This window comes from Zeugodacus cucurbitae, chromosome 6, assembly GCF_028554725.1.
Source record: "Zeugodacus cucurbitae isolate PBARC_wt_2022May chromosome 6, idZeuCucr1.2, whole genome shotgun sequence".
NCBI lineage: Eukaryota > Metazoa > Arthropoda > Insecta > Diptera > Tephritidae > Zeugodacus > Zeugodacus cucurbitae.
The window spans coordinates 47,037,251-47,050,978 of record NC_071671.1 but is presented as its reverse complement, the minus strand read 5'-3'; the positions used below and the strand labels follow the sequence as shown (position 1 = coordinate 47,050,978).

General features: G+C 33.8%; 2 protein-coding genes across 3 annotated transcripts; one reads left to right on the top strand and one right to left on the bottom strand.

The window, feature by feature from the left end:
- The first annotated feature begins 5,802 nt into the window (after positions 1–5,802).
- Positions 5,803–7,388, top strand: LOC105209912 (uncharacterized). 2 transcript variants are annotated; one of them, XM_011180576.3, is made up of 2 exons: positions 5,803–6,452; positions 6,503–7,388. In XM_011180576.3, exons 1-2 carry the CDS (start codon positions 6,128–6,130, stop codon positions 7,021–7,023), a joined length of 846 nt encoding a protein of 281 aa, XP_011178878.1. In that variant the 5' UTR covers positions 5,803–6,127; the 3' UTR covers positions 7,024–7,388. The 2 variants fall into 2 exon arrangements, with proteins under 2 accessions (XP_011178878.1, XP_011178880.1); XM_011180578.3 differs by having other exon boundaries at positions 5,808–6,452; positions 6,521–7,388.
- Positions 7,389–8,730: 1,342 nt separating this feature from the next.
- Positions 8,731–9,993, bottom strand: LOC105209911 (uncharacterized). Its single transcript, XM_011180575.3, has 2 exons — positions 9,653–9,993; positions 8,731–9,209 (listed from the first exon to the last, which is right to left on the bottom strand). The coding sequence occupies exons 1-2, from the start codon at positions 9,853–9,855 to the stop codon at positions 8,924–8,926; spliced, it is 489 nt and encodes a 162-aa protein (XP_011178877.2). The 5' UTR covers positions 9,856–9,993; the 3' UTR covers positions 8,731–8,923.
- Between the last annotated feature and the right edge of the window lie 3,735 nt (positions 9,994–13,728).

Here is a 13,728-nt window from a genome sequence, read left to right as displayed (position 1 = left end):
ATTCGAATATTTATCAAGGATTGTCATTCCAATTTTTTAAAATAATCCATAATCGATTATAATCGATTATAATTATCAGTTAGCTTCCTGAATACCTTTAATTAAAGAGGCTGACAAGATTTTTAATCTCAAGAATTAGGAACTTTCACAAACGCAATTTTAGAACGCTTAACTAACGTTCAGTTTAAAAATTGCCATATATAACAAAAATTACTCTTTGGCTCGCTTCTGAACTTCCCTTCCTGTCAAGCACACACTTAATGAATGCTGACATAATTCTGTTTTGTTGTTTATTCTTGGAATGCTGGAATTCTTGAAATTTAAACATTTCTACACAGTCAAGGTCATACCGTTATGTATTCAACAATATGCGCACAACATACTTGTAGATGCGGATATTATGAAAGCAAATAATTACAACCTTTTCTTGGAATTTATTGTAATTCGGAATGCACATATAATCAATGATGTATGCAATTAATTTTAAGAAAACATATTTTAATTTAATTGGAACGTCGTAGCCAAGAATTGTATAATTGCTTATCACCCATGGCCATGGGATTAACAAATTAATTTTGCCTTGAATTTTTCCAGAGAAATATTTATATAACAAGTAGGGAAAGGCTAAGTTCGGGTGCAACCGAACATTTTATCCTCTCGCAAATTATTGAAGAAATTTTATTTACATGACACACAAATTTACCCATAAATACGGCATAAAGTAAATCGTAATATATAGTATATGAGAGCTGAGGTAATTCCTGGACCGATTTAATTAATTTTCACCAGCAAGGTGCACTATATCCAAGACTATACGCTCACTAAATTTTGCTAAGATATCTTACATATTAACCAATACATATACAGTAGAACTCCAATTATCCGAATTAATGGGGACCGGGACCCATTCGGATAATCAAATATTCGGATAATCAGATTTTTTCTTTTAAATTGCCATTGGAGAGAATAAAAGCTTCGTTTTGATATTACACTATTTTTTTATTGAATTAAATGAAAGAAACATGAAATTTTCACATGTTTTAAATATAAATAAAATGTACTTATGTACAAGTTTAGAAATATCAAGTAAGGAAGGGCTAAGTTCGGGTGTAACGGAACATTTTATACTCTCGCAATTTATTTATTTAACTTAATTAATATTATATAATACACAATTTGACCCACATATTTGTCATATATATTGTATAAAGTCCATAGAAAGTTGCAAACTCTAATATTAGGTTAGAAGCACCGAGGTCCTCGTGTTCGATATATGGGGCCTTAAAAACCTATGGTCCGATTTCAGCGATTTTTAGAATGGGGCTGCCACACTATTAACATTGTATTTGTGCAAAGTTCTGCGAGATCTTCACTAGTACTTACTTTATATATTGTAAAGTAAACGATTCAGATTGTCTTCAAAGTTCTGGTATATGGGAAGTAGGCGTGGTTGTGAAGCGATTTGGCTAATTTTCACAATATATTATTGGGAGGTAAGGAAACTATTACAAACCAAGTTTCATTGGTCGAGTAGTTCCTGAGATATGGTTTTTGACCCATAAGTCACGCCCATTTTCCATTTTGTAAAAAAATCTGAGTGCAGATTTCATCTGTCATTTCTTATGTGAAATTTAGTGTTTCTGACGTTTTTCGTTAGTGAATTAACCCACTTTTAGTAATTTTCAACCTAACTTTTGTATGGGAGGTGGGCGTGGTTATGATCCGATTTCTTTCATTTTTGGACTGTATTAAGAAGTGGCTAAAAAAAACGACTGCAGAAAATTTGGTTTATATAGCTCTATTGGTTTGCGAGATATATATAAAAAAACTTAGTAGGGGACGGGGCCACGCCCACTTCCCCAAAAAAATTACACCCAAATATGCCCCTTCATAGTACGATCCTTCATACCAAATTTTATTTCCATAGCTTTATTTATGGCTAGTTATGGCACTTTATGTGTTTTCGGTTTTCGCCATTTTGTGGGCGTGGCAGTGGTCCGATTTTGCTCATTTTCGAAAGCAACCTTCCTATGGTGCCAAGAAATAAGTGTGCCAAGTTTCATCAAGATATCTTAATGTTTACTCAAGTTACAGCTTGCACAGACGGACGGACGGACGGACAGACATTCGGATTTGAACTCCACTCTTTACCCTGATCACTTTGGTATATATAACCCTATATCTAACTCGTTTAGTTTTGGGTGTTACAAACAACCGTTATGTGAACAAAACTATAATACTCTCTTTAGCAACATTTGTTGCGAGAGTATAAAAATCATTGTTTTTTAAACATCTCCGTCAATATAAGCTGTTTTCGAGGGGGGAAATCAGTGTAGGCACAACGGCAAGTTAAGACAAGTCAAGTCAAGACTTGACGCGCAAACACTGACTTCGCGGTGGGAAAAATAATAGCGCACTTAGACTTTTTTTGGACAATTTTTTGTGATTCGGATAATCGGCGATTCGGATAGTCGGAGTTCGGATAATTGGAGTTCTACTGTATGCGAAATAAAGCCCACCGTTTTTTTAAAAACCTATAATTAGGTTAGGAGCTAGGAGATGTTATGACCCGATTTTAATAATTTTTGGAACAGCACACTATTAGAAGAAAACAATTTCCTCTGAATTACATTAAATTATCTAATATATTTACCCCTATTTTCGGATAAAATTTGCCCTTTGGCGCTGAGTTCAACATGTTCGATATCTGGGGCCTTAAAAGGTTATAGTCCGTTTTCGACAATTTTTTTCACAAATGAAGCCAGAGATGTATGCACTATTTGTGTAAAGTTTTATTCCGCTATATTCATTGGTTCCTAATGTATATATTATAAAGTGAAGGAATAAGATTGAATTCAAAATTTAGGTATAAGGAAAGTATTCGTGGTTGTGAACAGATTTCGCCCATTTTTTGTCCGTGTTATCAAGGTATCAAGGAAATATTATATATCGAATTTCATTGAAATCTGTCGAGTAGTTCCTGTCATATGGCTTTTGACCCATAAGTGGGCGATGCCACGCCAATTTTCCATTTTGTAAAAAAATCTGAGTGCAGCTTTCATCTGCCATTTCTTATGTGAAATTTAGTGTTTCTGACGTTTTTCGTTAGTGAGTTAACCCACTTTTAGTAATTTTCAACCTAACTTTTGTATGGGAGGTGGGCGTGGTTATGATCCGATTTCTTTCATTTTTGGACTGTATTAGGAAATGGCTAAGGTAATCGACTGCAGAAAGTTTGATTTATATAGTTTCATTGGTTTGCGAGATATATAAAAATAACCGATTTGAGGGCGGGGCCACGCACTCTTCCCCAAAAAAATTACATCCAAATATGCCCCTTCCTAGTGCGATCCTTTGTTCCAAATTTTACTGTTATAACTTTATTTATGGCTTAGTTATGACACTTTATGTATTTTTGGTTTTCGCCATTTTGTGGACGTGGCAATGGTCCGATTTTGCCCATTTTCGAAAGTAACCCTCTCAATGGTCAATGGTCCCAAGAAACATGCGTTTCATTAAGATATCTCAATTTTTACTCAAGTTATCGCTTGCACGGACGGACGGTCGGACAGACGGACAGACAGACGGACAGACATCCGGATTTCAACTCCACTCAATAAAACAACCACATGGTAATAAATTATATTGCAAAGGCTCCACAACTCAAAAAGTTGTCAAATATTCGAGCTTTTCCAACTGCGAATGAACAAATTTGTCCTTGCATGTATAGTCATCAGTTTGACTTTAATCAATCTTTCTGAGGAACTAGTGGGTTTTCATGTGGTTTGATTGCCAGCCGAGATGGGATGGCTATTTAAAAGTCGCATATCTACCACATATATATCAATTTAGTCAATATACCGAAATAATCTCGGAATCTTTCTGGAACTATTGAAGAATTTTTTTAATTCTTTCTCGGTAAATCAGATTTCTTTCAACTAGGAAAGTGAAAGTTAAGGAAAATGTTATCTTAATATTTTATTGACTTTGGACATCAGATTGCTTGAGTTTCCGCTTTTTGCAGTCTAAGTCTATTATTATTCCAACAGCTGTATTTTACTTTCCTAATAGCAATTTAAGAAATATGATAACTTATTCTTTACTGGCTTGCTGCCCATTGGCACCCGCATTAATTCAGTTTAAAAGTCCAAATACAGTACATAGGTTAGGAGAACCTTAATTCAAATTTATCTTTAATAAAGACTAGTTTCTTTGTCCCTGTTTAATATAGATGTATCGAAAAGAGTTGAAAATAATGAGAGATAAGTAACGTTCTAAATGTCGACGTTCCTTTCAGGTTACCCATATTTTGGGATCTCTCTTCAGCATTGATTCGAGACTTTACACGTATATACACAAGTAAATATAATACATCGCTGATAAATGCTTTCTTATATGCGATAATTGGGAATATTAATACTAACACTATCCAATGTATCACTTTGGACTTTTAGAACCATCTAGATCTGGCATGAAGTCATTCTAACATTTGTATTAATTCCTTACCTTTGGAAAAAGTAGTCTTTTTTATACTCTCGCAACAAATGTTGCTAAAGAGAGTATTATAGTTTTGTTCACATAACCGTTGTTTGTAACACCCACAACTAAACGAGTTAGATATAGGGTTATATATACCAAAGTGATCAGGGTGAAGAGTGTAGTTCAAATCCGAATGTCTGTCTGTCCGTCCGTCCGTCCGTCTGTGCAAGCTGTAACTTGAGTAAAAATTAAGATATCTTGATGAAACTTGGCACACTTATTTCTTGGCACCATAGGAAGGCTGCTTTCAAAAATCGGAGCAAAATCGGACCACTGCCACGCCCACAAAATGGCGAAAACCGAAAACACATAAAGTGCCATAACTAAGCCATAAATAAAGCTATGGAAATAAAATTTGGTATGAAGGATCGCACTATGAAGGGGCATATTTGGAGGTAATTTTTTTGGGGAAGTGGGCGTGGCCCCGCCCCGTACTAAGTTTTTTGTACATATCTCGCAAATCAATAGAGCTATATAAACCAAACTTTCTGCAGTCGTTTTTTTTAGCCACTTCCTCATACAGTCTAAAAATGAAAGAAATCGGATCATAACCACGCCCACCTCCCATACAAAAGTTAGGTTGAAAATTACTAAAAGTGGGTTAACTCATTAACGAAAAACGAAAACGAAACACTAAATTTCACATAAGAAATGGCAGATGGAAGCTGCACTCAGATTTTTTTACAAAATGGAAAATGGGCGTGGCGTCGCCCACTTATGGGTCAAAAACCATATCTCAGGAACTACTCGACCGATTTCAATGAAACTTGGTTTGTAATAGTTTACTTACATCCCAATGATATGCTGTGAAAATAGGCCAAAACGCTTCACAACCACGCCTACTTCCTATATACCAGAACTTTGAAGACAATCTGAATCGTTTACTTTACAATATATAAAGTAAGTACTAGTGAAGATATCGGTGCAGAACTTTGCACAAATACTATGTTAATAGTGTGGCAGCCCCATTCTAAAAATCGCCGAAATCGGACCATAGGTTTTTAAGGCCCCATATATCGAACGCGAGGACCTCGATGCTTCTAACCTAATGTTATGGTTTCCAATTTTCAATGGAGTTTATACAATATATATGACGAATATGTGGGTCAAATTGTATTATATAATATAAATAAAGTTAAATAAATAAATTGCGAGAGTATAAAATGTTCGGTTACACCCGAACTTAGCCCTTCCTTACTTGTTACATATAAGATATTTAAATAAAAATAGAACATAGTAAACCCTACAATATTCGTGGAGACCTTTCAAAACTACAACTGTAAGTCACTCTGACAATTAGCAACAGTATAAAGAAAAAAATTTAACGCAAAATATTTGTAATATTTAATTTTTCTTACTCTTCACCCGAAGAAAATTCGTTTTAAACCCCAATCCATTACACTTTAAAACAAAACCAAAAGCTATAACGTGTCAAAAAAATTTCGGTGCTAAAAAATTACGAAAATTAGTGAAATACAAAATTTGTGGCCTAGGCTGTGCAGATAATTTTTTAAAGTCTTTGATTGTTAGTATATTCATATTTCTGTGAGAAACCTAACAAATGAAAAATAAGCATTAAAAATGTACGATGGACTCACCCGAATCGGTTAAGACGCATTATGTGCGTTGTTTGAAATGCAACAAAATTCTCGAGTGTTCACGCTACGACACCAACGCGCTACTCGAACACATACGCACCGATCATCCCGAAATAGAAATCATTGAAAGCGATAAAAACGATATGAAATCTATGCGCGAAGCCGCCGGCAACATAGTCGTGCCGCACGAGACGCTCAACGATAAGACGCCCAATATGTTTGAACGCGGCGCCAGCAAAGGTGTGGATGACTATGAGAACTTTCAACCGCGTTCCGAATCTTCGCGTGAACGCATGCGCATACGCTCGCATCGCGGTGAGTACTCAAGCATTATTTGACTGTGCTAGACTTGAATCTAACCAAAGGTATCTTTAAAATGCCAGTTGATAATGCTGACAAACGGGATATGTCCGAATGTGATTTGCGTCCGGATCAGAGTAACGGCACGAGCCAGGTCTACACACGTCGCTACACGGTGCATACGCCATCTTCGCCGACATATAATGAGAAGCCCAGTCGCAGTCTCTACCGCACCTCGATTGAGAAGTGGCGCCCGGCCAATGGTACCATATATTGCCCGAAATGCGGCGCCAATCGACGTCCGCTCATACGCACACAAACCGAACGCAGCTCAAACAATTCCTGCTGCGCCGCCTGCATACTCGGCTGTTGGCCATTCTGCTTTCTACCCTTTCTGCTGCCCAACGACAATCGAGAATATCTGCATTGTTCGAATTGTAAGACCTTTCTGGGTTTGTATGATCGCGCCAATAATTGTGTCAAACCGAATCGTGATTATTGCCAAACGGAGGAGTCGGTTATTAAGGAGACAGATATGCGTACGGTCGATGATGATGGCAAAGAAAGAAAAAGTTGTCTATGCTAAACCGCTACATTTCTTTACCGTATATTCTGTATCAATTGAGTTTTTGTTGTAATTGCGCGGCACCAATTTCCAAGCTTTATTTTGTACACGTGCTTTTGCGTGTGCTTTAAGCTTTTTTGTACACAATAATTTTGTCTGCGAATATGTTTCTTTATTTGTTTAGGGTTGTACTAGTACACGAACCATATCGAAAGTTTTTAGCTTTAAAGCTTTTGAAGCTTTTATTTTGAAAATCTAAAACTTTGTATTGTATATGTCCGGGTAATTTTTTTGGCAATGGAATGACTATGTAGAGCATGTCTTTGTTAATCGTGATTAACTTTTAAATAAAAGAATATTCAGTAATTTCACTCGAAATCATGGAATCTCTCAGCTATTTATACTTATAACTCTTGAATAAGCTGAAAATTGTCAATTCTTTAAAAATAACAAACGAAGATTCTCGTTGACTTTTGAGAACTTATGACGAGAGACCTTGTTTTTTGAGTTAGATACATAAATATATACCTATAAGAGACTTTAAGAGGACCGCATTTACATGTTAATATCTAATACATATTAAGCCCCAACGAAAAAGAGACACACCGAAATGGTAGAATCCTTAAAAAATTGAATACACACGACTTTTCATAGTTCCAAATTCCTTGTATCGGACATAACTGCACAGTAACGTTCTAAGTCTAGATTATACAACCGTTTTTTAATCCTTCTTCTGAATGCAATATGGACGTAAGGCCGTTTCCTAAAGATTACTATTTATAAAAGAACTATCTTAGTATATCATTATACAACGAATGTGAAAGATAGAGCCGATTCGACGAAGATTTTACCTATTGACAGTTGAGGAGTAGAAAATACCGCCGAACATACGAAAATCTAGACTTTCTCTTCTCCAGCGAATATTTGAACATTAAATTTATAAGTCGTTATTCAAGATAAAGAGGCTTATTTAGAATATGACTGGATCATATCGAATATGTATACTTTTGATAAAAAATAATTTATTATCAGCTAAAGTATTGTTTAATATAGAAATAATACTTATGAATTTGGCTTCTGGAAAGTATTTTGAAAGTTTCAAGCCATAAGCTGCTAGCATTCCTGCGCTCTATTTCGAGTGAGAGCTATTCTAAATTTTGGGAACGTGCTGGTGGAATCTCTCGCCTTCGTTCGTTCGTTCGTCACTCACAACGCCCAAATTTGCCGGAAAGAACTCCAGATGAGAGTCCAGCATACAAATTTTTAAGGAACCCCAAAGCTTAATGTGTTATAAGTTAATTTGTGAATTATGGAATTTTACAGTTTTATGATTTCCTGGATTTTGGATAACGTTCACAGACAATTTCCAGGACAGTTTTTTCAGATCTTTAAGATTTTCTTCAAAGTTCTTATCCGTTATTAGTTACAAATATTCACTCACTGAGTCTTGAATCCTGATTTTCTCATTTAATCACAACAGTCTAAGTGAATAGAATAGCGCTGAGATTTAAAAGTTGGTATGATAAAAACAGTGTAATCTGTGGTGTAGAATATTCGAAAATAATACTTTCTGGAAGTCAGTACAGCAACTGGTTCAAGAATTAGAGCACGGTCGGCGAAATCGCTAGATGTATGTAAAATTTCCAAAGTAGGTCACGGAAAACATGCTTTGAAACTGAAATTACAAAGGCTTATTCCTTAAAAATTATATTTTTTAAAAGATCAGAGTAAGTTCTAGCTGCAAGAAGAAGAACTTCTCGATCCTGAGTTCTTCTTGAGAAAAATTATTCATTGAGCTTTTATCATTGATTCTCCCACATTCAATACATTTTTAATTATCATTCAATAAATTAAAAATAAAATTATACATTATAGAAATCGTTTTATCTTCTGAGCAGCTTTCGTTCAACTCCTTTGGATATCAATTTGCCTGCGATTGCCCCACTACAGTTGCTCCCTGTTTTTTGGCGGCTTCCTTCTCGGCTTTTGCTGCAGCTCTGTTCGCTTTCACTTTCTCGCGCCTCTTTTGAACTTGCGCAGCACAATCCTTCGGCGGTGTCTTCAGTGCCATGCTGTCACTCGCAGCCATTTTTCGTGCGCTGCGCGATATGCAACGTTCACTGCAAATGATCGGCACATAACGGCCAATGTAGCAGCCACATTTGCTACAGTAATGATTGATGTCAGTGCGGCGTTGCCAATTTTTACTGGAAGTGAGAATAGGTGATCAGATTTTGTAACACTTTTTTTAAATAAAAAAGCCTTTTTTGAAAAATCAAAATAATAAATTAATTATATATTGCTTGGACTATTTTATTAGACATAGGAAAAAAACATTTTATGAAAAAAAAAATTGCAAAATATTAAAAAAAAAATTATTAATGAATATTAAAATTTCTATATTTATTTGAATACTTACAAAACCAAAAAAAAAAAAAATAAAAAAATGAAAACAAAAAATAATAAATGTAATTGAATACAAAATATTTAATTATCAAAAAATTAATTTTTTGCACTTTTTGTTTTTTTACACAAATTTATTAATTAAAAATTTCTAAAATTTGTTCTTGTTTATATCCAAACCAAATGTTATGATTTTTATTTTTTCTCAAATAAACTATTTTTTTTATCATTTAAACAAACTATTTACCACAACTTTGTAGCACTTAGAAACCGTTGCAGACAAGTAACCGCCTCCAAACGCACAATACTCAGCGCTTCAGCATCACAGGCGGGGCAATTCACGATCACCGGTTGTTGTTCGAGGAAGCCAATATCCTTTAGTTCGATTGTTTTGATTATAGGTTCATCTTTGACAATCACTTTTACGCATTCTTTCTCGTCAACAGTCATTTTGTGTTGTGTTCTTTGTATATTTCACCAAAATTATAAACAATTAAATTTTCGACAACACTTTGATCACCACTTTAGTTCATCAAAAAAAGAAATAAAACAATTTCTTCTATGCAAAAGCTTCAGTTTGCAACTCACGAATGCTTAACATATACTAAATTGGAAATATTTAGTTGGAAAAGGCAAATACTACGCTGATCGCACCCACATAATGAATACTCTCATGATTGCTCTCAAAATATATTACAGTTTTGACTCTCACGATTAATGATTTAATTTTGCACCTGCTCTTTGGCTTTCTCATTTTTAGTGGAGAATGCTCTGATATTTACTTCTCAATTTATCTCAACTGCATACTCAGGTTTTCTCATTTTTCTCCGGGAAAATCTTACAAATAAAATACTCGTATATTATTTCATGCAGTTGTTTAAGTAATTTTGTATTTTAATATTATAGTTCTGTACTAAATTCATAAACCACAGATTTGATAACTGAGATCTTTACTTTATTCACTAGATCATTTCACTTGGAATCATATTCGTGATTGCCATTTCTGTGCTAAAACATCAGATAAATTTTTGATCGTTTTCACATCTTCGCCGATATTTCAAGCTGAATCAATGATCTTTCTTCTCGATTAATAAAAAAATTCCTTTACTTTATAGATCAGTGATTATTATTTTCTGAATGAATCAAAATAACCTTTATAAACTTGCACAGATTACACATTATTTGAAATAAATAAAAACTTGAATATCACTGGCGATTGTGCAATCGTAATAATTTTTGCATCAATAACAACGATTGTTCATTAATCTTACTTTTTTCTTTAGGTAATACATACATATATTTTGACAATATCTATTAGTTCAAGTATTTCTCAGAAAACATTTTTTTGAAAATCATGTACATCAAATTGAAATGTACGTGATCTTCGAGCCGATTGCGACTCTTACTACGCACGATCCGTTATTTTTATTAAGAAATATGAATATAATATAGAGAAAAATATACGAATAACCAAAAAAGAAAAAAATATCGTAATAATTTGTGATAAAGATCAACTGCATAAAAAGTTTTGGAAATCGCGAGCTGTATTAAGTAAAATCTTACTGATCTTTCGTTCGTTTTCTATTTGAAACCTTTGGATCCAGTCAGTTTATGATCTTTGATTTAAACTCTCCCATTTATAATATTCATTAGCTTTGATTCTTTTGGAAATCATTTTTTTTTATTTAACTTAAACCCTTTGGAATTAGTTCATCCTCGAACTGATCGTTATGATTTCAGATATCAAATGATGACGATCACTTATTTCGTCCCCATTTGGTAGAAAATGATGGAATACATTTCATCTATATAAATTATTAACCAAAATATTGGTCCAGAGTCGTTTTTAGAAAAACGATCAGTGATCTTGAAAAAAATCTAGATTTGCTAGTAAATTAAATTTCACTCTCGTAATTTGATGATTTGCTGATAATATATATTTTTATTACATAAATTGTTTTTTTTTTTTTTGTTTTCAAAAATCATTAATGTTTTTAGAAATATGAACAACTTTTTTATACTAAATTGAATTAATGCTGACAGCTAATGTTTTCCAAGAATATTTTAAAATTCTAATTTCGAAATTATTTCATGCCAATTAAGTTTTATAGGCAAATTTGGAAATCTTCAAGTGTCTAAACATTACACAAAAGCATACTTACATACACACGAAGAACACTTTTGGACAGACTTTTGATTAAATTATAGATAAATATTTGTTAATTACCAGACATTAGGCCGCATATACTCTTGGCTGTCTGTGCGTCTAATGATTGCTTAGACACTTGATCTGTGTTTTATTCGCAAAAACTAAATCGAATTATTATTATTTTTTCTTCTAAACTGATCTGTATGACCTCACCCACTTTTGCCTTAATGGAATTACTCTATATAGTGCGTGCGTATTTATGTCGGTGTGCATACATACATATCTACACACGTATTTATGCGAAAATAATTGCCTTTAATTTCCTCGTGGCATTCAAACTATTTGTTGTGTGTATTATGTATGTATGTACTTATGTTTTCGTTGAGCGGCGTTGTGCTCGTGTGGAATTCAGAATTTCCAACTTGTTGAGCATTCTTTGTAATAATTTTACACTATACATACTTACAGATTTTAATTTGGAAAACACTTTTCTAGGTTGTATGCTCGCGCATAGGCTATTTTCAAGGGCACGTATAAATGAAAACATAAAATCATGTAAGGAAGGCTGATAGCGAGTGGAACTGAACATATTATGACGCATTTTCAGACAGCGATAATTGAGAGTTCTTCAATGCGCTCAAATATTGGAATATATCGTGATCAAAATAAGAGAAAATATGCCCTCATCTTCCGGGGAAATTCTATTAAAATCTCCCATACAAATTTCCTGAAGCTTGCATATAAACAGTTCCTTAAGCAACAAGGATACAGTCCTGTTAAATCCAGCTTCGAAGCAACGAGTCTTAAGTTTGCATAAAACATACTTCATAAGCAGCATTCCGGCTGTTCTCCATAAAAGTTCTTAAATTCAATTTAGAGCATATTATGGAGTGAATTATTTGCCCTACAAACAGCTCTATATACATATATTAAGCACATTTGTGTGCTTATGCACTTTCTTCAAGATCGCGACTAATTAACTAATGTTCTTCGGACATTTAACGTCCATCATATCACTTCAATTTGTAGGTGACATCAGCAACATTTGTCATTTTTCGTGGGCGAGTGCGTGTGTCTTTATATCGAGATAGTAAAAACAAAAGAATTTGTTGTTGCTGCATTTGGTATTAGTCATGAGAGAGATTTAAATGAGAAAAGAAAAGTTTTAGAAGCGAAAAAGATAACTTATTTGGAACAAGATCAATTAAAAATGAACGTAAGTAGAAACGTTTCCAAAAAATTCAACACATAACCAGATCAGTCTAAGATTTCAAGAATAACATACTCATCCCTATTGCGGGTGTCGACTGGCAGTAGATAAACGACTACTGAGCGATTGTCGACTACCGCTGCTATCGTAAGTGTCGATCAATCGCTCAACCATCGACTCTGAATGCTTATTTTTTCAATCGTTAGACATTTTTAAATTTTGTCCATCAAGTTACACAATAGCAAATAATAAATATAATCGACTCAATCGACCGGAGTATATTCTCGACCAACTATGTAAAAAAAGTAAAGTCTCCGATCTCTCATGATCATTTCTACATATACTATATTATGGACAAGTTCCATTAAAACATATATGAAATATGTCAGGGCCATCGTCAACCATATTACTCTCTAAAATATACATTTGATAACAATCTAACTGAAAAATACTTATAAAGTAATTTGAAAAGCTCTGAATGAATAGTAAACAAGCTTTCTGTAATCCAACTGCTACCAAATTCTAATTTCAAATCATCACTTTCAATTTTATTCCATATTACCTTTCAAGAAACAAGAAACAACTACCAGTTACCAAAGAAATGTATGTACATAAATATATGATAGCTCATAAAACTAAATTTTAAGTGCAAATTAATCCACTAACTAATGTGTTCGCAGAAAAAATCCGATTGGTCTATATATAAACACAGAGCAATTTACATTAGAATATTGAACACCAAAAGCTTTTACTTTAGCGGCAATTTTGTATAAAATTTTCAACGATCAGCGAATATTACACAAAACCATCACCAAATACTGTATATACTGATGGACATTGTTTTGAAATACAATAAGAATTTCAAAAAATAGGAAAAATAATCGAAAACGAACACAAAATATTCGCACGCAAGCGCTTCAACCAAATCGCAAATATGACTAAAATTTCAAAAACATTTTCGAAA